A 24,580-nucleotide genomic window follows, 5' to 3' on the forward strand; every position below is an offset into this window, starting at 1 on the left:
CCTGCTTCTGTATTTCCACCTTCCTATGACTTGAATTCCTTCAAGAGGGAGGTTTCAAGACACTTATTCATCAAGTTTTGACTACTGCTTTGACCCTTTTATGGGACTGGCATTTCAGTGGGCATTTTTTTATTGGATTTTTGTTGCCCTTGGCCAGTGTCCTTCCTACATAAAAAAAAAAAAAAAAAAAAAAAACAGGCCTATGAGCTTTCTCTCCCCATCTTCCTCGGCGCGCAGCTGTCACGTCGCGCCCATTCAGTTATTGTTTTAACTCTCCCTCACAGTAGCAGCAGACTCTCACTCGCTGGCCAGTCCGCGAAGCTGCCTCCCCGACTGACCACACCGCAATGATGTGCTTCACTTAACTTCCTTAACCACACCACACGCCACACACACAAACACTTTTGCCTTTCTCGGACTCGCCATTTCACCACCGCAGTCCATAAATAAACTCAATACTTTCTCATCTCGTTGCAGTTAGAGGTTTCAGAGATGTGTGTTTGGATTCAGTTTTGTTCTCGTATTGTTTTCCTTTGCCGTCATGCGTGTTGCCTCTTAGTGGAATGTCTCTCTACTTACCTCCTCGCTCGCTTTCTGTTCATTTTGTTCCATTTCGTAAAAGAAAGCTATAGATAGATATCATTTTATATTTTTGTTTTTTTGGTACGTTCTGCACTTGACTCTCAGTTTTCATTCTATTACTGAAGTGTATTATATAGCCCGATCACAATTCCTTTTCCTAATGAAAAATAGAAGAACGAGGAGAGATGTCTTGTTGAATTTCTAAGGTGTCTTGACATTCTTCTTTTGAAGTAGTTCAAATCGTAGAAAGGAGGAAAAAGGGAAACAGGAAACGAGTTTCAGAGTTTATCAGTAAAAGGGATGAAAGAGTGAAGATACAAAATAACTCTTCCAATGGAAATGTGGACATAATAAGGGTGAGAGTAAGCCAGTTTAATTAGCAAGTTTCGAGGAGCAGTAACCATGGGGATAACAACAGAAGATAGTAGAAAATGTTGCACGGGCGGTGGGTGAGAAGAGTGATGTTACTTATTCTCTCTCTTTCTCTCTCTTTCTCTCTCTCTCTCTCTCTCTCTCTCTCTCTCTCTCTCTCTCTCTCTCTCTCTCTCTCTCTCTCTCTCTCTCTCTCTCTCTCCAAGGGCACCAACCTTCACATTCTTTCAGTCTTTGCACCCTTAGCAGTACGAAATATTTTGATCGTCTCAGTTTCACTTTGTTTTTACGCATGTTTCCAGTATTTCTTGATTTGACACACTGGGACATTAGCGTCACTCTGGCCAGGACGACTCTCAGAGGCAAAACCTGTATTATCATAACCTGATGTGTTGCGCCATCTCCACCTGGTGTTTTGTATGTTATTGCGGTAAGAATATTGTTATTTCAGTGGAGATTATTTAGAAGAGGCCTTTGTTCTGCGGTGGAATTGTAAATGATGATGATGGTGGTGGTGGTGGTGGTGCTGTTGATGGTGATGATGATGATGATGGTGGTGGTGGTGGTGGTGGTGGTGATAGTGGTGGTGGTGCTGTTGGTGGTGATGAGGAGGATGATTACTTGGTTCACTTGCAATCATGTATTATGTTATTTAGTTTGATTATTTTTATAGTTATTTCAGATGTGGAGGGAAGTTGATCAATGGGCGTGGCTTTGTTGTCTCGTTAGTCACCATCTGGAACAAACACGTCAATTAAATTTTCAGCTTTACTCGGGCAGATGTGAGGTGGCAGAGCGGCTGTAATCCATCTCCCACCTGTAGTCTTGATGTCGATAGGTGTGCTATGCCTCTTGCTGCCTTGTATTAAAGTGGTATTACCTGCATTTTTCCCCTCTTGAAAGTGTGTGGATTCAGTGGCACTACGTAAAGTGGGCCGGTGTCAAGCCTGTGCCTGCTGCTTGTGCCACGAACTCAGTGAAGTAAGTGTTTGCTGTTGAATGAATATTTCGCACACCACAAAAAGTAGATAAATAAATAAATAGATAAGTAAGCAAATAAATAGATAAATGAATAAATAAAATAAAGTGAAATAGTAATGATGATGATGATGATAATGATAATAATGATAATAATAATAATAATAATAATAATAATAATAGTGATAATAATAATAACAACAGCAACAGTAATGGTAGGTGCAATACATGTGTACCCTAAATAACACTGCCACACATAGTCAGGCCCGCACCAGATTGACAACCCAGGTGTTTTCTTATCGCTGTTCCTCTCCCTTATCTAGATCTTGCCCACTTCCGTCACGTCCACACATCACTCTATTTTCAGCAGCATCCTCTCCATTATTCTGTCTCATTCATGACTTATTAGAAGCCTGTTTTTACCGATCATTCCACTTTACTTCCTAAATACAGTGATTTTTTTTATTCTAAATATTCCTAAAGGATGATGTTTTCTCTGGTCAGTTCTCTCTCTCTCTCTCTCTCTCTCTCTCTCTCTCTCTCTCTCTCTCTCTCTCTCTCTCTCTCTCTCTCTCTCTCTCTCTCTCTCTCTCTCTCTCTCTCTCTCTCTCTCTCTTAATCACTACTGCCATTACTACGTGCACATTTCTGCCCTAAGCCTGTGAGAACAATTTAGACCCACGCACCGAGTTCTCATTACAGTTCTGCCTTGTATTAAGCTGTGTCTCAGGACCTGTTTGGGAATCGAATCCGAAAAGTTTATAGCGAACTTTCAGATTATAGGTACAAGGAAACAAGATGTAACGTGTACAATCTCTCTCTCTCTCTCTCTCTCTCTCTCTCTCTCTCTCTCTCTCTCTCTCTCATAACTGAAACACGATATTTCATTAATCAAGTGCTTTATTTTACATATCTACAACAAAACATCGAGAGACTAGGAAACAAAAGACTATCAAAGCTCTTAAAAGAGGAACTAAAGAAGGAAAAGAAGACATCTGTTAAAAATAAAGCGCTTAATATGCATTTTTAAACACTATTCAGATTCTTAGGCAAACATTTGATATCGTCTTGGTTGTGCCCTGGCAGAGTGCGTCCTTATCCCGCCTGATGGTGTGTGGATGTGCCTGAGTTCAGTCCAGTATTGTTCGTGGAATCAGCCTTTGCAACGGCTCCCAGTGATCTGTGGTTTGACTGGTTGTTGTGCTCTGCTGCTTCCTATACTGTGGTTGATCCAATAACACTTTTGTTGTTGGTGCTGATTCATATACACGTATTGTTACTGATGGTGGAAGGAAACTTTGCCTTTACAGTCTCATGACTCGTTATTGTATTAAATTAGAACATGCGACTCATCACATTTAGGTTCGTGAGAGCGAAGAGGTCTGCAGTTGTTTGTTATTCCTTTATGTGGTGAAGCTGACTCCTCCGCGGCAACACGAAGACTTGAGACCGAGAAGGCGTTTGTAGTGCCTGGTGCCCACTCCTCCTTGATCACTATCGTCAATATAGTGAGCAGAGCGGCCCCATGCCTCTCCTGTTTCCCTCGCCGCCACGCCACAACTCACTCGACGAAACGTGCGGGAAACTCCTCGGCCTCGTTGGGCCAGTGCGCCAAGCTAACGGACAGATGAGCTGTGCAGTTTTCAGTGTTATGACGCTTCATGATTGATAAATGTACATCACTCGGTAACAGATTTGTGGATTAGTTCAGCGAAGTGTCGTTATTGCAAAATTATACCAAATGAATAGTTTGTAGATTTGTTCTTGTATTTGTGGTATATCAGTTGTCATTCCTTATTCGATTAATAGATACTCGTTCATATATTCATCATGTATTTTCTTATTCACTATATAAATATATGTTCTTAACATCTTAAGTGTTGCTAACTGTGTGTTTTGTTCGCATTGTCGCAGTCTTGTTCCGCCGCCGTGTATTGAGTTTTGATCGCACTGAGGGAGCCACAGGTGGAGGCAATTTAGCTGCGTCTGTTCCCGCGGAGAACTACCCCACCTGGCAGGGAAAGGCCGGGATCAGGGACACACAGGCTGCGTTACGATGGTGGTGGTATGCGTGGCTCACCTGTGTGCCCTCACCTGTGCCACTGTGGGAAGGTCAGCGAGGAGTGTGTTGCCTCATCATGTCGTGACCTCATGGAGTACCTCTCATTCACTGTTCTGCCTCAAGGTCACGGTTCAGCTTGTCACGTCAGTCTTTAGTCAGTGACGTGAGTCGTTAGTCCTTAATTATCCCATGGTGGCCTCGACCCGCTCCCTTGCCTCGGCAGGATGAGCCAGTCCTCGAAGGGCGCTGTGGAATAGCCATTCGGTGGTCTCTTCCTGCTGCTTGGCTGGGGCGTGGTGAGGCAGCGAGGCCAGCAATCTGGTCAGGAGTGATATTGGAGGCACCTCGTCTTCAGCGCCTGGCCTCATCGTGCTGGCCGCGTGGCCCGAGGCGTCCTGCACAGCCTCCAGCACCAGCCTGCCCAGGGTCCGCCGCGACAGATTCTTGAAAAAAAAAAAAAAAAAAAAAAAGCTTGTAATTAGTTTATCTCATTGCAGTTTATGGCCACCAAACACATATCTGCGTGGTGCTTGGGAATTTCCTATTCAAGATTTTATTCCCTTGACTCACTGTGTAAAGTAAACAGGGAGATCAAGTTATCTCGTCATCAGATTTAGTATATTGCATTATCTTCGTTTGTAAAGTAAACAAGGAGATAGCAGGTTATCTTATCATGAAACCATTATAATCATTATAATTTATTCATAAACGCGAGGGAGGAGGTCTGTGTGTCACTCACCATATCCGCTACGGACATGAGCGCCTCCAGCAACTGTTTGAGTTGTTCCTCGAGGTGAGAGAGTCGTTCCCTGTCGCTTTCCTCTACTCTCAACTCCCCTGGTGGCTTCGGCTCCTCTACCACTGGCTTCTCTTTGGCTTGCTGTGATGATTCCTGAGAGAAAGATAGATTATAAAACTGAGATTATAAAACTGGAGTTTAACATAACAAAGTTAGCTAGCAGAATAACATGTATTGATTGGAATGCATGTGTACTGTGAATAGGGCTGATTGATATAATGATCACTTAAATAAACAAATACATAACACCACAGAGGGAATGGCCGTGAGTCCGCCGTTCACTCTTCTCGACCTGCACGCAGCTCATGTTGTCGCGACTAACGAATGCTTGTAATGATATCCCTATGTAAGAACAATGTTCCCTCTTATCTTGCACAGTAGATCAATACCATGACATCATCACCACGAAGCAATATTTGTGTGTGGGACGTGACACCAATGATTGAAACCTGAGCAGGAGTTCCTCACAACTCACCGAGCAACACTGTCAAGCCATTGCCATCCTCATGACTCAAAGTATATGATTTCGTTTTCGTGCATACCTTCAATAATAATGACTGGCGGGAGGAATCGAGAAAAGATACAATGACGTGTGTGTGTGTGTGTGTGTGTGTGTGTGTGTGTGTGTGTGTGTGTGTGTGTGTGTGTGTGTGTGTGTGTGTGTGTGTGTGTGTTGCCATCTCGGGGTATATCTCATCACGCTATCTAGGGAAGCTGGTGCCTTTCTGTGTGCTTGATAAGTTGCAACGCCGCTCCGTAACTGTTCTTCAGGTCCCGGTACGGTGCTGGAACTGCCTCTGTTTCTCCATTGTAGTAAGTAAAGGTGCAGGATTTGAGGATCCTCTTCTGTCATGAATGCTCGAATTAACAGGTGGTGGGGCGGGCCAACTACAACAATAGCAGGTGGGTTTGCTGTGCTGCCGTCAGGACCGGGCATCTCTAAGCGTCCATTTCCATCAGTTGTATGACTTCTTAGGCGGGGAGAAGATACCAACAGACGTGTCAAATAAGTAGTATCTCTTGTATATGTGGTGTGATAGCGTCGTGCTTCAGAAAATCGCCTTCATTACAAACGCCATTTAAAGTAATTTTAGTAGCAAGGGGAGGACAAATTGCCACGACCCAGTAAGCCTTTACCTGTCTGTCTTACACACCTGCGCTCCCCATGTGTCGTTATTTCGTATCATCAACATTAAGCCTAAATTTACTCCTCGTGCCGCGTAATAGCGTAAGTCGTGCGATTGTGTCACGAGCACAGTGTTGCGGCGGGAGGCTTTCTACGAGTGTCAGTTGTCAGGGTGCTGTGGCATGACTCGCCTCGCCGCCCGCCGCACCACCATCAGTCTCCCATTGGGAATAGCGCAGTCAAATGTGGTATTTGGTGTCAACTCTTACCTTTTACTGACGTATAAGGAAGAAACCTACTGTGGATGATGCGACTTATGTGAATCACAGTGAAAGGGAAGATAAAAAGTAAATGTGTGAAAAGAAAACTACTACATAGAAATTATACAGCTTAGCTGGAATTGTTTACTTTTCAGAGTCATTTAAAGTAACTTATTTTTCGTTGTTGTTTTTTTTCTAATCAGCTCACCTCTTCACACTCCTTCTCTGCCTCCTCGAGGGTGTGCTGCAGCCACTCCAATTCCCGCTCCAGGCCCTCGATTATTTCTGTGGAGGTGCAGTTGGAGGTGAGGGTTGGGTCGGTGAAGAAGGGGCTGGCGTGGGAGGGCTCGCCCGCCTCTGTTTTATAGCCGTCATCACTGCTGTTGCTGCTGTTGTTGCAGCTGTTACTCTCAGTAGTAATCCAAGGTGGTGGCAGTGTTGCAGGTGCTGCAGGATCAGACTGGGACTTAGGGGAGCTGTCACTTCCCCGTAAGGACCACAGATCTTCCTCCGAAGCTGTAAATGTAACTGAAATTAGTAGATCTGAGAAGACAGCGATAAATCAAGTGCCACACACACTGAAACAGTAATACTATCTTACTCTTGATTAGCCTTTTTATTCTTGTTTTCTTTCTAAAAAGGTGCTGCAAATTGGCTTTGTATTCGTACCTAGACTTTGTTCGTATGTAAGACACGAATTTACTTGTACCTGTATAATCCGGTAAGTTACTAAAAGGTTTCTGTTATGGTGAGGATACAAAATCAGTGTGCCACACGTTTCAAAACAAGACACAAGCCAACAAGCAGTTGACGGTGACAGTGTCACCATGCTCACCTGCCACAGGGTGGTAAAACTACTGTGTCACTGCACACTAGAATAACAAAATATTGGAATGTTTGAAAAGAACTCATTTATCATGCTACTTGAAAAAAAAAAAAAAACAGTAGATATGCATTTTTTTTCACATGACTCAGCGATTAAAAAAAAATCATGGTCAACTAAATATTTCTTACGGCATGATGCAACACTCCTCACCTGACGCGTGCTCCGACGACCGGTCCTGGCAGGTGTCCTCGTCCCGCTCGCTGTCCTCGCTGTACAGGCCGCTGTCCGCCCGCCGCGCGTCCTCCAGCCTGCAGTGACCAACAGGGCTTAGTGCTTGCTGATGCTGATGCTTTTATTATTATTATTGTTGTTATTATTATTATTATTATTGTTATTATTGTTATTATATGTGGAAGTAGTAATTTTCATCGTTTACTTCTTGAGCGATGAAAATTTGAGTTTAGTGCAGTTAAGTTAAAAGTTAAGTTAAAATCCCGCTCCCCTTAAGAGATTCAAGTGGAAGGTGTTGGACCACTCCAAGAATCATTTAAGAATGTGTATGTGCGCAAAATTATATTATTATTATTATTATTATTATTATTATTATTATTATTATTATTATTATTATTATCATTATTATTATTATTATTATTATGTTGTTGTTGTTGTTGTTGTTGTTGTTGTTGTTGTTGATATCTTCCTCGTCATTATTATTATTATTGTTATCATCATCATTATCATCATCATCATCATCATCATCATCATCAATGTTATTATACTTCAAGGAACCGGTTAGTTACGATGCTAAGCACTTCTCGGATTGGCTGAATGTTGGTACCGCGCAGGTATATTCCACGGCTGTCATGGCTGTGTTTTCCGTTCGTCTGATACAGGTGTGTTATCTTCCCGTCCGAGGCCTCACGCTCGTCGATTTCTTTTTCTTCCATCAGTCGGGAAAGCAGAGGCCGGGACGCTCACCCTCACGTGAATGCATGCAGGCGCCGAGGGGAAAGTGAAATGCGATGGAACAATCATGTATATTTCTTGGCAAAAGTCTGGAATGGCATGGAAAACTGCTTACGGCGTCTCCATTGAATGACAGTGAAGATATGTGTCTTTCTTTTATTCCGTATTCCGCTGGTGAAAATACTGTGATTGTTATTTTCCCTCTTTTCTCAGAACCTTTCTCTTACTGGTCATGTATCCTTAACCCATTTACTGTTGGACATTTTTTTTCACCATAACCACTTGCAACTATTTAAGGCATGTTAAGTATGTGTCCAGTCTCCTAAATAGTTCTCTGGTATAGAAAAGACAAAAATCATTCTTTTTTTTTCTTACTTCACTTCTGTGTCCCCATGCAAATTATCTCGCTTTTCATAGTAACCTCATTGTTAACACAAGAGATAACCATAACAGTTCAAGGGTTAAATTGTAAAGTTTGAGGCATCGCTTTTATCTTGTAGCTAGGGACCATTTACATAGACATTTACTCGAGTACATATATATAACTATACGTATATGCAACTATTACAATCACCACCACCACCACCATCAGCACCAATACAGTCTACAGCCTTATAATATTTTTTCGTTAGTTTTTTGCATCCCTCTCGTTGCTGTCACTGGCGCTGAGTGAGGAGGAAGCCCCACTCTTCCTCGCCCTGTCAGTGAGTAGTGAGGCGTGAAGGGAAGGGAAGCCGCCAACGCTTGCCAACAAATGGGTCTTGCAGCGGGGGCGTCCGATGCCTCTAAAGTGATAGGGAGCTGAGGAGGAGAATGGCCAGAGAAAGCCTTTGTGTGTGTGTGTGTGTGTGTGTGTGTGTGTGTGTGTGTGTGTGTGTGTGTGTGTGTGTTAAGTTTTGTCTCCTTTTTTGGTTTTCGGTAATTAAGTAAACTATGGAGAGAGAGAGAGAGAGAGAGAGAGAGAGAGAGAGAGAGAGAGAGAGAGAGAGAGAGAGAGAGAGAGAGAGAGAGAGAGAGAGAGAGAGAGAGAGAGAGAGAGAGAGAGAGAGAGAGAGTTAATGGATTCATAGGCTTATTACATCCCATTCACAGCATCCATCATAATTTGGCCACAGTTATAACCTGTTCCCTTCAATTAACCAAACCCTCATGAATATTGAAGTTACCCAACAACCAATCCATCATTTTCCTTAAAGGACGTTTACCTTGTGGATTTTTTTTGCGAAGGTATACGAATATCTTTACTTAACAGGTTTGGCAGCTCGTGTTCTTTCTCCGCGGCGTTGGATAAATTTTTAATAGGTACTGATGATAAAGTATTACCTGGTTCTATGTTAATTAGTGGTTACCTGAGAACTTCCGTGGAGGTGAGAAAATATAATGTGTGTGTCTCTGTCTAGATTGTGAGTGAAAGTGAATGTTCTAATCTCTCGGGTGTTAATTTCCTTTCATCCTCACCCTTCCCACGCCTACCCACGCCTCCTCATCACTCGCGACCCTTGCCACGCCCTCGCCACGCCTACTCACCCCGCCGCGGCTCATGGCAGTTCAGTTCTACCCTAACAATCATCTCGCTTAATGGCTGCAGTTTGTCGTGGCCTAGTTACTGGGAACACTTTGCGTGCTCATTCACCATAGTTTCTCCCGTTACTTTCCTTCTTTCTTCATCCCAATTGTATGTAGGAAGCTTGTTATCTTTATTTCGTGCGAGAGGATGGTGATGATATTAGGTGATGCAATTGTTAGGCGTGCGGCAGTGTGATGAAGAGAATGAAAGTGGTGGTTCAAGATTCTGATAGAGATGTGAGCTGCACGCACGCATGCACGCACGCATGCACGCCCACACACACACACACACACACACACACACACACACACACACACACACACACACACACACACACACACACACACACACCAAAATATACACGTGTGAACATTGGGTTTGAATTTATATTCCTCTTGTTCAAGTTAATTGTTCTTGAGGTGGGATACCGTACGAAACTCTCGACTCGATGAGAAAAGAAAGAGGAAGACTCGTGAAATTGTGAATGGAGGTGAATGGAGGTGCCTGCCGGACGCAAGAAGAGATGAAAGTTTTGGGCCGCGGGGTTAAGGCGGCCTGCTTATTGTTAGAAAAGAGTTCCAGTCCTCCAGGGATGTAGGGAAGAAAAGGGGAAATATTTAAGTGTTGCAACTGTGCCGAGAGAAACCGGACGAGGGGGGACGTGAGAAGGAAAGGGGATAATTAATTTTTTGACTAAAGGAAATTTGTATGTTGAAAGGATGCTGCTGTGGATTATGTCATTACCTTCACCCACAGTGTGCTGCTCACGACACCAGTGAGAGGGACGGAGAGAAATCTGCCACCACGTCGACATTAACGAGAGGTAGGGGAGGAAAAAGCACAGTGATAACTTGCAAGACAGGGACCCTTGGTGGATAATGGTGTACAATTTTGACATAACATTAATTCGGTTTCGCAACCCAACACGGCAAGGGGCGCCGGCACAGACCGAGGCGATTTCTCCTGCAATATCTGGGTCCCGCGCTGGCGGGAAAAAGTCAACATGGGTTGGTTATAACGCGATTTTTTCTTCTTTTTTCTCATCTTGGTGGAAAAGAGTGAAAGTGGAAGGCAGCGCTGAGCTGCCTGTCGCGGGGAGGCACAATGCAGACAGCTGGTGGTGGTGGTGGCGGAGACGTAGCGGCCACCCAGCAGGAGACACACAAAGGGACTGACCCACCACGTGTCGCGCTGCTGTTGCTGCTACTGAAGGCTGTGATGACTGACAGGGGACGGGAAGGGTCGACAGGAAGACGCCCATTATGAGTACATTATTCTGTATCATGTTTTGTATGAATAGGACTGTATTAAATTTTGTGCGCGCGTATACACACACACACACACACACACACACACACACACACACACACACACACACACACACACACACACACACACACACACACACAGCATCACAGGCATATGGTTTTACACATGTGCGAGGAACCTAAGACATTATAATAGTCTGCAAATAAACTACACACATTGTTCCTTCTTGAGTACGTCACAGATCACATTAGCAACAATATAGTAACTCTCCTCCTCCTCCTCCTCCTCCTCCTCCTCCTCCTCCTCCTCCTCCTCCTCCTCCTCCTACTACTACTACTACTACTACTACTACTACTACTACGACTACAACTACAAGTAGTAGCAGTGGTAGTAGTAGTAGTAGATAATAGTAATAGTAGTAGTATTACTACTGCTACTATTACTCCTACCACCACCACCACCACCACCATTACCACTACTACTATTACCACTACTACTATCCATAATAACGATAATAACACACACACACACACACACACACACACACACACACACACACACACACACACACACACACACACACATACACAAACAAATAAACAAACAAAGCCAGCCAGCAGTACCTCCACCAGCATTACAACACCTGGAGATCCTTACCTGGTGCGGGCGGTGTGGGCGGCGAGGGCGACCAGGGCGTGTTCCCCGGCCCGCACCTGGCCCAGGCTCCCCGCCACGAGCTCCCGGGCTGTCCCCACTCGCGCCACCACTCGCTCCCTGCAGAAGAGTCACACACACTTACAATCTGCAGTCTCACTCATTTGACACGGCAAAAAAAAAAAAAAGTAAATAAATAAAGATAAATTAGTTAATTAAAAAATATAAAAAAATAACACGTGCAGTAAAAATCATGGTTTGTTTGTATTGTAATTACATATAACAAAATAAAAATTGTACCTTGTTTGTACTGTAATTAAATATTCGACTAAAGTTGTTTCCATAAGTTTGGTATTGCAGAACACACAGACATAAAGAAAAGTATTATTTGCATTTTATTGGTAAACGTTCCAATTGGTTAAACGTGCAAGAAAACCAGACTAAACCTTTACCCTTAACATCACATCCCTTGGTGTTGCGAAACACTACACATACTTCCAGAAAGTCATGACTTTTTTCACAATGTCATTAAGTGTTGCGATAGGTTACGTATGCAAGAGAACCCGATCTCCATCCCTCTGCGTGATGGTTTAATGGATGGCAGTGCAATGGAGCAGAGATAGAGCAGGAGGGTTATGACATGCCTGCCTCCCCCGCTCAGGTGTGGCAACCTTGCAGGAGTGGAGGTGATCACAGAGTCAGAAGGAAAGGTTATTATTACTCTTTTTACCTTGAAATGATTCTTTTTGCATGCATCATGAGATTAAAATGTATTATGTGTTGTTAGTGTCCGTGTTAGAGGTAGCTGTTGGGGGTTCTTAGATGAATGAATAAATAGAATGCATAATTCATTATATTCATTCAGTATCATTCATGCCTTCATTCATTCGTTAATTAATTCACTCACTCCGAAAAAAAATATTAAAGTGATAAATTCGCTCATTTCTTAATTTCATTCACTCGCTCATTCTGAAGAAAGTAATAAGATTATATATATATATATATATATATATATATATATATATATATATATATATATATATATATATATATATATATATATATATATATATATATATACATACGCTAACTTGATATTTTCTTCATATGTTTTACAAAGTGATAAAGAAAAGTTGGTTTCAACAAGGAGTTTAGTCGTCCGTTATTCCAATCTTCGCCAGTCTTCACTCACTTCCTATTATATATGTGTAATCAGGCATTTCTTTGACTTTTTTTTTCTTTTTACGATGTGTACCTCTTGACCTCGTACAGTGTTTGTCCAACACTTACGTTTTCCTTCCGTATTTCTGACCCAATTTTGGAACTTGTGACCCAGTTGCCTCGTTCCGCCAGTTAGTCGTCTTGTAATTATCTTTTATCCAACACTGAATTATCTTTTATCTAACATAGTATCTTTGAATTTGCTGCCGTGTTCCCTTGACTGATTTTCCAAATGTCAAGTTTCTCCGCATGCTCGTGTGTGTGTGTGTGTGTGTGTGTGTGTGTGTGTGTGTGTGTGTGTGTGTGTGTGTGTGTGTGTGTGTGTGTGTGTGTGTGTGTTGTGCGTGCGTGCGCGCGCGCGCAACTCATTCGTGGTATTTCCTTGATATTAAGTGTATGTTAAATGAAGATCTTATCTGGCAATCTCTTCTGGAGTCCTTGGTCACCTGGCCAACACGTGCTAAGCTGCCAACGAATGCATACACCGCTCTCAATTACCTTAAGTCAATATCAAACTTAAGAGCACACTAAGAATAGTGGTAATGTTTAACCACGGTTAAAATGCCGTTTTTGTACAATTGCACCTCACACCAACAAATTACATCTGACTACATTAAAAAGAAATATATAATTTGTCAAGTGCTATTCTTAACGTGCATCTAAAATGTTTCACTGGTAGCCGAGAGTGTTGCCGTCTGCATAGAGTTAAAGGTCTGCACGAGCATCAAACGCCGGGATCCTCGCCTGCTCTCACACTGCTGAATTTATGCCTCCTGTTATCTGTCTCATTGGTAACGTCCTTGCCTGTCATTTGATGGGCTGCTTAGGTCGCTTATGGTTTTCATTGTTGAGCGAGCAGTTTCTGCTTTCTTTTAGCAAAGTATGTGATGTGTTTTGTTTGAAGTTTCAACTTGACTTTTAAATCAGCTCCATGAGCTCTCAAGTTCTCACAGGAAGCGTACAGTTGGTGATCACGAGTGCAGCTCGTAATCCTCAAGAGTTTGGGTAAATTACTTATAGTTCAAATGCCCAAAGAGTTGACATCAGAGGTTCCCGTCTGAATCAGACGGCAGAATATAAAACGCTGCAGCCTGAATCTTGCCGTGGCTTTCCTGCCTCCTGTCGCCGTGACTGGTGCTCTGTGTACATAGTTACGCCTCCCAGCAAAGGAGACGCGTGTGCCGTCCACTGTGCCCTAAAGGGGGTAGCCTGGCCGTTGCCCGCGTTCCTTCTCTTCCGGTCAAGGTAAACTTTCTCAAGTCACTGAATTGTCCGATATTCGCTCTTTTCTTGATAGGAAAGGACTGTACGCCGTCAGTGTTTGGGCTGCCGACGGAAGGGTGGTGGTGGTAGAGCCTTGTCGTGCCTCTTGCCCAGGATCTGCTAATCGAATTATTAGGGTCAGTTGTCGTAGGTAAGACACTATAATATTACACACAGCGTCTTCCTCTCTCTCTCTCTCTCTCTCTCTCTCTCTCTCTCTCTCTCTCTCTCTCTCTCTCTCTCTCTCTCTCTCTCTCTCTCTCTCTCTCTCTCTCTCTCTCTCTCTCTGTGTGTGTGTGTGTGTGTGTGTGTGTGTGTGTGTGTGTGTGTGTGTGTGTGTGTGTGTGTGTGTGTGTGTGTGTGTGTGTGTGTGTGTGTGTGTGTGTGTGTTGTAACTTTTCATTCCCCCTACTTAACCCGTGACAGTCTAACGCAGATGGAGCACTATAAATCGCTTCCGTGCGTGTTCTTGCAGTTAGTGTGTGTGTGTGTGTGTGTGTGTGTGTGTGTGTGTGTGTGTGTGTGTGTGTGTGTGTGTGATGCGTCCTCAGTCACTCCAGGCTATGACTACCACGGTGACGCTTCCAACACCGCGTCACGTACAGCCACCGCGGATCGCCCACTTGTCCCCAGGCGAGGGTGCCGTGCCGCTCTTGACACCACGGGGAGAAACACGTGCACACGAACCTCCTCCTCCTCCTCCTCCTCCTCCTCCTCCTCCTCCTCTTTTTTTTTTTTTCCTCTTTCTTTTCCGCCTCTTCAGTTCTTCCCTCGTGCACCTCGTCTTCAGCATCACCAGGTCTCGGGGTTTCCTCTGCGATGTCCCAGTGCAGCTTAGTGTCGCTCTGAGGCGCGCAGACTGCTAGTGTACATGGCGGTGCGAGGATCAACATGAGGTTATCGTGGCGCGGTTTGACACGTTGAGCGGGAAAGAGTTGACTGCCTGCACACTTCCTTCCGTGTCAGAATATTATTAGCTATTACGTGGACTCGTCATTCACTTTCTTTCCTGTGTTTCTCCTTCCTGTGTGTTAGCAGGGCTCAAAATTGTTTTTAGATGCACTTGTGTAGCCCAGATTCAAGATGACTAAAGATTTACTTAATGCCAGACGATTTTGATGATGACTTTTGTGCTGTTTATGTTTCTCTCACATGACAGGCTAAGATGAACTGTAAAGCCGTGTAAAAAGTTAACAATGGCGTTTTGAGCATTGGGTTTAAAGTCCTTTCAAGCATGTGGTGTCTCAAATAAAAGGTCTGCGAAGTTTGGTTGTAGACGGGCTGTATTCAACTGTGTGTGTGTGTGTGTGTGTGTGTGTGTGTGTGTGTGTGTGTGTGTCAGGGAGTCAGTAAGGCGGAATATTTTTTTTTTCATCTCGTTCTTGTGGGATTCTAGTGGGCAGTGGCAGCAGCGAAGTGAGACGGGAATGACTCGGGAGAATAATACTGTGGGAAAAACACGAAAGACGAAAAGAAGAAGAGAAAAAAAAATTGCATGTGATAGAAAAAAGAAAAAAAGAAAACAAAAAAATCCAGGGGTAGAATAAAGAAAATTGATAAAATAAAGGAGATGCATGAAATAAGGAATGAAAGCAAGAAAAAAAGGGGAGGGAGGAAGGAGTGGAAATAAAAGAAGCAAAGAGGAAGTGGAATAAGAACAAGATTCGCAAGAAGAGAAGGAAGAGAAAACGAAAGGGGACGTGATTCACCTTCCTCTTTTTTAACGTAATTATCTTGACTCATTTTCGCTCCTCTCGGCCCCATGCCCTTAGAGAGAGAGAGAGAGAGAGAGAGAGAGAGAGAGAGAGAGAGAGAGAGAGAGAGAGAGAGAGAGACCAGAGTTAACAGTAATTTAGCTTCACATGAATGACTCTCTCTCTCTCTCTCTCTCTCTCTCTCTCTCTCTCTCTCTCTCTCTCTCTCTCTCTCTCTCTCTCTCTCTCTCTCTCTCGCTGTCTCATTCTAGTTTTCACTATTTAAACCTATTACATGTTTAAACTAATGTAATACGTGCGTGTTCTCATTTACTCTCTTTTTTTTTTCTGTTTATGTGTCAGTCTCTCTCTCTCTCTCTCTCTCTCTCTCTCTCTCTCTCTCTCTCTCTCTCTCTCTCTCTCTCTCTCTCTCTCTCTCTGGTAATGCATTCACTTTTATTACTCCTGCTTCATCACATTCTCTCTCTCTCTCTCTCTCTCTCTCTCTCTCTCTCTCTCTCTCTCTCTCTCTCTCTCTCTCTCTCTCTCTCTCTCTCTCTCTCTCTCTCTCTACTGCTTCTTGTTTGCCTCTCTCGCTGTTTTCTCTTCCACTTTTTTCCACTTTTTTTTGCGATGTTGGTGTTCTCTGTTCACTTTTTTCTTTTTCTTTTTGCATCTTGTGTGTTCCTGTTTTGTTTTTTCTTCTTTATCTTTTTTTTATTGTTCTCCTCCGTTTGTACGAGCATCTGTGTTAGCTTGTCTGTGCTTGTTTTTCTGTTTGCTTTTGTCTGTCTCTCTCTCTCTCTCTCTCTCTCTCTCTCTCTCTCTCTCTCTCTCTCTCTCTCTCTCTCTCTCTCTCTCTCTCTCTCTCTCTCTCTCTCTCTCTCTCTCTCTCACACACACACACACACACACACACACACACACACGACTACACGCTCATCAACCGACATTTGCACCACATTACAATCACGCCTACTCTCCGGTCACTCTTTATAGTAGTACCTTCGCTTACAGTACACCGCACACACATTCTTCCACCTACCCACCCACCCACTCCAGTCTGTGCCCACCCACGCCCTCACGTTCGAGCCCGCGGGTGGACAGCGGAGACACTCAACGACCTACTGTGTCCTTCGGAAGACCAGGAGAATTAAACGCGGCGCCACTCTGAACTTTACGAGCTATTGTCACCGCTGAACACGTGATTCGAATGGAGGAACGTGAGGGAGGGAGGAGAGAGAGAGAGGGAGGGAGGGTTTGAAGGGGAGATGGAGTGAGGTGAGGAGGAGGAAAGGAGGGAAAGGAGAAAGTGGAGGGATAGTTTGGGGAAGGATGGAAGAAGGGAGGACAGAAGGGAAAGAAGGAAGGAAAGGAGGAGGAAGGGAGGGGGAAGAAGGAATTAAGGAATGGAGGGAGGGACGGAGGGATGACGATTGGAATAGATAAAAGGGAAGAGGGAGAAATAAATGGAGGAGAGAGGGAGGATAAAAAAGAGTTGAGTGGAGAGGGAGTGATGGAGAAAGAGAAAGAGGGAAGGAGGGATGCATGGAGGGAGGGAGAGAAGCACAGGTTTCGTTGTGGACGTGTGGGAAGCGGGAAGATAGAAAACGTTTTATGTCTCTTTGCTTTGTGGAATGTTAAGTGAATGTTTATGTGTAATGTTTATCATGTTATTTGTTTATTAAATGTTTTCTTTCTTGTTCCGTGCCGTTTGTCGTTTTGCAGTTTTGTTTCCTTTTTATCGGGGTTCAGTTGTTGTTGTTGTTGTTGTTGTTGTTGTTGTTGTTGTTGTTGTTGTTGTTGCTATTTCATCATTGTTATCGTTTTTTTTCCCTTTTATATCTAATGGTAATGTTGTTGCTGTTGTTGTTGTTGTTGTTGTTGTTGTTGTTGTTGTTATTATTATTATTATTATTATTATTATTATTATTATTATTATTATTATTATTATTATCATTATTCTCAAATGTGCAGCTAACATTCTTACTCTAAGTGCGAATAATTTATTTGAATAAGATTTCCCCGTTTCCATTAGGCAGCTCACATTTATAAAGTGCAGGCACGTGTGTCTGATGCAAGATTTCTCTCTCTCTCTCTCTCTCTCTCTCTCTCTCTCTCTCTCTCTCTCTCTCTCTCTCTCTCTCTCTCTCTCTCTCTCTCTCTCTCTCTCTCTCTCTCTCTCTCTCTCTCTGTGTGTGTGTGTGTGTGTGTGTGTGTGTGTGTGTGTGTTATTTTCTTTTCACTTCTGTTCCTGATTTCGTATTTCATCTTTAATTTCACTGTATAGCCATTTCCTAATTTGTAAAGAATCAAAACCCTGAAAAGCCAAGGCGAGTGTCCAGCGCGCCGCCTCCCGCCAGTGTGAGGCCGAGGTGGTGGAGGTCAGCGAGGTGATCTGCTTAACTTAACAATATGTCGACACGTTTCATTGATGACTAAGCGAACCATTATGACTCACTGCCCTCAGCTTGGGTAACAGGGAACATGGAGGTCGGTGATAAGGGTAAACGTTTACTTGGGCTGGGAGAGCGTGGCAGGGCAAGTAGAAGGAGCATGCAAGGAACATCTTAAGAGGTCACGTAAGAAAGGTAATGAGATGGAGACAGCATGATATGAATGGTCAGTATTTGCAGGGTGAGTGGGAGGAGGTAAGAGGAGCGTGGAGGGAGCATGAGGTCACGTAAGCATTTGTAAGAAAGGTATTGAGGTGAGGAGAACATAAGAGGAAAGTTCATTATTGAGTAGGATAGGACTGGGAGAGCGAGCGAGCGAGCTAGAGAGAGAGAGAGAGAGAGAGAGAGAGAGAGAGAGAGAGAGAGAGAGAGAGAGAGAGAGAGAGAGAGAGAGAGAGAGAGAGAGAGAGAGAGAGAGAGGAGGGTGAAAGAGAGAGGTAGAGAGCACAGGAGGAGAAGGAATGAGTCAATAAAGTATAAGAAAAATTTCAGACTCTGATAGGACAGGAAAGGGGCGGGAGAAGCTTGTTAGAGGAAAGATAATGAAGAGAATTTCAGAGGAATGTTCAGTATTGTATAGAATGAGTGGGAGGAGCACGGGAGAGAGCTTGTTTGTGCCGTGTGGCCGCCAAATGATTTCCACTGGTAACGTTATTTTTTTCTTTTCTTTTCATCTTTAGTTTACCAATATCGTGATGAAACATTAGATTAAATCCAGGTATCGGTGTTGTCTCATGAACGTCTGTATGTGTTCTGTATGTGCTGTGATTAATAAAATATCTACAAAATCTATACAAAGGAACGGCGTGAGGCAGCAAGGGAGCGTGTAGGTGGTGGTACTCGTAGTGACAGCGTTCCGCAAGTGGAGGAGCGAAGTCCTTCTGTGTTTGCTTCGGGCGGGAGAGGATGACGTGACGGCCGAGACCTTGACAGTCCCCAGAGCGCTCGGGTATTACTGAAAAAGCCCCAGTCGATGATCCCGCAGTAGGAAAAACAATATAGTGTATGTCCAACCTTCCCTGCCTCCTTTTATGTGATGCTGAGACCTTGCCGTTTTCTTCTTTACTTAATCTTAAAGCCTTAGTGTGTTCAAGACGATGTGTTTGAATTGAAGATTAAAAGTGTATAGTATTTTACTGTGTGTGTATTGTGTGTGCTCGTGTCCTTGCAACTGTCCGGCCCTTTAAGGTGGTAGCGAGGGGGAAGTGTTGACACGAGAGGTGGAGATAGAAAAGGAAAGGAAGTAGAGAAGAAAGAGAATGGAAAACACGGCATTGAAGGAGGTGTGACAGGAGTGGACGGAAGAGGGAAGGTTGACAAAGGAGGAGAGAAAGAGGGAGAGTTGGGGGAGAGGAGGAATGGGGGTGTATCGGGGGGAGAGACGAGGACAGAGAAGGCAGTGTTGAAAGAAGGGAAAAGTGAGGGGCCTTCTATCCCTCCCTCTCACCTCTCACTTTCCTCCCCCTGTTCTTCTTTGGCCACACACACGCAGAGGTCGCATCCCCATTCCTCTCTCATCTTGTGTGTGTGTGTGTGTGTGTGTGTGTGTGTGTGTGTGTGTGTGTGTTAGTATGCAAGTCCTTCATTTAAGCAGTATTGGATGAAAGGTTTGCATACTTAATTCATTTTTTATCGCACTTTTTTTATCGTTCTATTCACACAATGTCTCACTTTCCAAACGCTCACCGACTGATCTCCTCCGCAGCTGGACAAAATATGAATGAGCAATCACTCCGACACTCAGCAAGACGCCAGTAATATGATAACTCAAGACGATCACATGTCTAGATTGTTCTTATTTAACTTATGTTCAGCATCTAAAGGAAATTGTTTTGTGTTCGTTCCAGGCTTCATTCAGGGTGTTTTTGTTTCTCCTTTTCCATTTTCCTAACGTACACACACACACACACACACACACACACACACACACACACACACACACACACACACACACACACACACACACACACACACACCGAGATGTTACACCTAAGTACAAAACCTAATCAGCAAAACACAACACAAACGTAACATTACCAGACGAGATAAGACAAGGATATAAAAAACTAAATAAATATGGAAACTTGCTAGTGTAATGAACTCAAGCCAGCGAGATCCGTTAAAGAAGAAACTGGAAACGGGTGAAGGGGGCGTGTGTGTGGGTGTGGGGGGTGTGGGAGGCGAGGAGGGTGAAGCAGTGGGGGTCTGGGGGACATATTGAGGAATGGTCGCGGCTTTTCCCCTGAAGGCTATTTTTTCCCCCTCCTTGTCGCGAGAGGGAGAAAAGGCGCCGCCTCCTTAAGGCCAAATTAGCGTGACGAGAGCGATATGTCCCATTGTCGAAGGCGCGAGAGAAGGAACACAAAGGAACACAAGGGAAGCACAAACAGAAGCAGACTAGTCCATAATATGCCAGACCATATTTAAGCACTACTCAAGTGTAAAGTAAGAAATATTGGATAGTTTTGGTAAATGAATGTGGGTGAAAGTATTGGTGGTGGTGGTGGTGGTGGTGGTGGTAATGTGGTGGTATGGTGGTAGTGGTGATGCGGTGGTGTAACTTGCAAATATCTGAATGGCAGCCTGAGAGAGAGAGAGAGAGAGAGAGAGAGAGAGAGAGAGAGAGAGAGAGAAGAGAAGAGAAGAGAAGAGAAGAGAAGAGGAGAGGAGAGCGAGATTACATTCAAAGCTGAAGACATCAGAGAGAGAGAGAGAGAGAGAGAGAGAGAGAGAGAGAGAGAGAGAGAGAGAGAGAGAGAGAGAGAGAGAGAGAGAGAGAGAGAGAGAGAAGCAATCTGATTTGAGACAAATTGCATTTGTTTGTAAGAAAACACACACACACACACACACACACACACACACACACACACACACACACACACACACACACACACACACACACACACACACACACATGCAGAATCCGGACCAGCTGCATTCCACTGCATACAGTTTGAACGTGTGTGTGTGTGTGTGTGTGTGTGTGTGTGTGTGTGTGTGTGTGTCCGTGTCCGTGCGCGTCGGTGTATGTATGTTTGAAATTGTGAATGTATGTGAATCAATCGTCTTTTCCTTCATTTTTCATTCATACTCCTCCCTTGCTTTCTCTCATCACGTCTCATACCGTCTCCCAAATTCATCCCCCTTCCCCTCCTCCTCCTCCTCCTCCTTCTCCTCCTCCTCCTCCTCCTCCTCCTCCTCCTCCTCCTTCTCCTCCTCCTCCTCCTCCTCCTCCTCCTCCTCCTCCTCCTCGTGTGTACCGTTCCGTCTGTAGAATCAACAATGGGGCGGGTCCTTGAGTGAGGAGAAGAGACACATGCCAGGTGGCGATCTTCCACCCAGGACGCGATTCAGGAGCCGAGAGGGGCGTTGGCGATGTCAGGAGATCATGTGAGGCGCCAGGCATGTTGAAAGTGTTATTAGAGAGAGTGTTGGGGTGAGGAGGTGGGAACGGAGAGAAACAGAGAGAAAGGAAGTGGCGAGTAAGAAGGAAAGGAGGAAGATACGATTACCTGAGTAGTCCAGGTAAGAAATGATACCTCTTGAGAGATCTGCATAGCGGCTCACCTAAGGACGGTGTTGCTTCTTCCGTGTCATAATGTTAATGGTGATAGTGGTGGTGGTGGTAATAGAACTGATGGTACGGGTGTTGCTTCCCTATGCTGGAGCCGGCGGGAGGAGGAGGAGGAGGAGGAGAAAAAGAGGAAACTTCAGTAATGTGGAGGTAGAAGAGAGCGGGGAGTGGAGGCGAATGATTTAAGACTTGTTTTTTCATGCGTGTGGAGACTGCAATGTGGAGGAGCTGGAGGGGGGAGGAGGAAAAGAAAGCGGAAACTTCAGGTATGTGGAAGTGGGAAGGAATGGAGAATGGAGGAGAAAGATTTAGGGATGTTCTCTTTTCTTTGCTTCATAGGCATGGAGACTGCAGTGAGGAGGAGGAAGAGGAGGAAAGAGAAGAGGAAATTTCAGTAATATGTAGGTGGGAAGGAATGGAGAATGGAGGTGAATGATTTGCAGGTGGCTTTTTCGCGTGTGGAAGCTACAGTGTGGAGGAGGAGGAGGGAGAGGTTGGAATCAGAAGTGGATTGGATGATGGAAAATTAACAGTACAATGTAGAGGGAGAGAGAAGAGAAGGAAAAGGAAATACAGTGTGAGGGAGAGAATATTAGAAGGGGAGGTGGAGTGGATGATGAAAAATAACAATGCAGTGTGAAAGAGGAAGGAGGTATAAGAGAGAGAGTGGATGACGAAAAAATAGAAGAAGGAAGGAAGAAGAAGGAAGAGAAGAGGAGGAAGGAGAAACAATATGAAGTGGAGTGGGTGATGGAAAAACAGCAGTGCAAAGTGGAAAAGAAAGGAGGAGTAGGAGGTGGAGTAATGTATGGAAGAGAAAGGAAGAGAAGGAGGAGATGGAGTGGATGATGGAGGAGTAATGTCTGAGAGGAAAGAAGAGAAGGAGAAGTAGGTGGAGTTATGTGTGAAAGAAGAAAGGAAGGAGAGAGAGAGAGAGAGAGAGAGAGAGAGAGAGAGAGAGAGAGAGAGAGAGAGAGAGAGAGAGAGAGAGAGATGTGGAGTGGATGATGGAGGAGTGGTGTGTGTGTGGTTCTTACGTGGGGTCGTGATGGTTCTCTCTTAAGACCAGGCGGGGCCGTGAACCAGGCTCGCTAAAGGTCACTTGAGAGGCAGAGGCAGTGGCGGCGGTGTGTCACTCTGGGCAGGAAAGTGTGCACGGCCACCACCACCACCACCATCACTACCACCATCACCACCACTACCACCACCACCACCACCACGGCTTCATCACGCTGCTCTTTGTAATTAGTGGACTCAGATCTTCCATCTTTCCCTCAACTTTCTCCTTGCCTGAGTGTTTCTACCAGAGAGAGAGAGAGAGAGAGAGAGAGCGCGCAGCATTACTTATATTCAAAGCTTAAGACGTCAACATTGAGGGACGCGAGGCAAGAGGCAGCCAGTGATGGTATCAGCAAACCGGTCACGCGGTGTCGCGGTACAGAGCTAAACACAGACGGAATACTTAATGAGTTCTAATGAAAGCGAAGCACTTCCTGTTTATTAATTTTTCTGTTCCATTATTTACATGAATTTTTACTTCCTTCATAGCTGTCTTCCGCTCCGACTTGAGAGAGAGAGAGAGAGAGAGAGAGAGAGAGAGAGAGAGAGAGAGAGAGAGAGAGAGAGAGAGAGAGAGAGAGAGAGAGAGAGAGAGAGCAAGACTAATGACAGGAGTTCAACAGAGATAAAGAGAAAAGTACATAATTTCACGATGAGTCTTTGTTTTAGTTATAATGTAATTCTTTCGTGTTATTGCCTCATTATGTTTCATCTTCTCGTCTCTCGCGCCGGAATGATGAGTCAGGAGGTATTTGTCCCCGTGACGTAATGAAGGTGTGGGAGGGAGGAGGAAGGGTGGCAGAGAGGGAGAGAAGTGTGTGGGTCGGAGGGAGGGAGTGAAGGATGTGCCAGAGGAAGGAAGGGAGGGAGGAAAGGAGGGAGGGAAAGAGATGTTGGTGGAGGAAATCAAGTGAAGGAAGGAAGGAGAGAACGAGTATTTATGTTAAGAAAGAGGGAAAAAATGAAGGAACTGAAGGACGAATGGAAGGAGAGAAAGAGATGCGAGTGTAGGAACGTTATAGAATGAGATGAAGAAAATTCGCGCTAAGAAGAAGGTGAAAGAAGTGAGGGGAGGAGGGATGGAGGGTGAAGAGTGTGGGAGAAAGAAAGTGAAGATAGAAAAGAGAACGAACGAAGATGCTAAGAAAGAAGTGAGTGGAGAAAGGTGGAAGGAAATGTACATAGAGTGAAAAAAAAAAAAGAGAGAGAGAGAAGGAAAGAAGTGCGGGAGAAATGATGTGAGAAGGAAAAGGAAGGAGAGAACGAACACACACAGCAAAGAGGAAGAAGAAAGTGAAGGAATAGAGGAGGAAGGAAAGGAGGTGTGAAGAAAGAAGTGAGAGGAAGTCAAGGGGGGTGGTGAATGATGTGAATGTGAGAGGAAATATTACTCATAATTTTTGGAAGTCATAAGAAAAACTAGCGGTAATATGAGAGAGAGAGAGAGAGAGAGAGAGAGAGAGAGAGAGAGAGAGAGAGAGAGAGAGAGAGAGAGAGAGAGAGAGAGACGTGAGTATTGTATTGATCCTAACGCTTACTATAATAGCTTAGTGTTGTGCATAAATACTTCTTATATTCCTCCTCACGTATCGCCCATTCAAGACAATCCCAGACGCCTTATGTAACTTGTAGTATTTGGTTACAGTTGTCATTCTATCCCCCGTCAAGCTTCATGTCGTGTCAGTGCGTGGTAGAGAGAGAAAGAGAGAGTCATTCATTGTAAGACTGAACATGCGACTGTGTGATGTTTGTCTCGAGGAGATAAATATTCGCAAACATGATGTAGACAAATGACTTACTTTTGTGTTACTTGAGCCGGAGGAAGGTTGGTTAAGGTATTTAAATAGGTTCT

At 44.3% G+C, this 24,580-nt stretch overlaps 1 protein-coding gene and 1 long non-coding RNA gene across 5 annotated transcripts in view; one reads left to right on the forward strand and one right to left on the reverse strand.

The window, feature by feature from the left end:
* Positions 1-24,580, forward strand: part of LOC135101265 (uncharacterized) — a 175,023-nt gene that overhangs the window by 116,531 nt on the left and 33,912 nt on the right. For 2 of the 3 annotated variants that reach the window (XR_010269178.1, XR_010269180.1), the window contains 2 exons: positions 10,295-10,361; positions 10,596-10,923. This is a non-coding gene — a long non-coding RNA (uncharacterized LOC135101265). Of the gene's footprint in view, positions 1-10,294; positions 10,362-10,595; positions 10,924-24,580 lie in introns of those variants that run through there. The other variant, XR_010269179.1, reaches the window with a different exon arrangement.
* Positions 2,815-24,580, reverse strand: part of LOC135101263 (uncharacterized) — a 56,110-nt gene continuing 34,344 nt past the window's right edge. For both annotated transcript variants that reach the window (XM_064004964.1, XM_064004963.1), the window contains 5 exons: positions 11,465-11,581; positions 7,216-7,313; positions 6,388-6,695; positions 4,734-4,886; positions 2,815-4,437 (listed from right to left, as the gene is read on the reverse strand). In XM_064004964.1, coding sequence (XP_063861034.1) covers positions 4,177-4,437; positions 4,734-4,886; positions 6,388-6,695; positions 7,216-7,313; positions 11,465-11,581 — 937 coding nt within the window. In that variant the 3' untranslated portion in view covers positions 2,815-4,176. The remainder of the gene's footprint in view (positions 4,438-4,733; positions 4,887-6,387; positions 6,696-7,215; positions 7,314-11,464; positions 11,582-24,580) is intronic.

The sequence above is a fragment of the Scylla paramamosain genome, chromosome 6 (genome assembly GCF_035594125.1).
Source record: "Scylla paramamosain isolate STU-SP2022 chromosome 6, ASM3559412v1, whole genome shotgun sequence".
NCBI classification, from domain to species: Eukaryota; Metazoa; Arthropoda; class Malacostraca; order Decapoda; family Portunidae; genus Scylla; species Scylla paramamosain.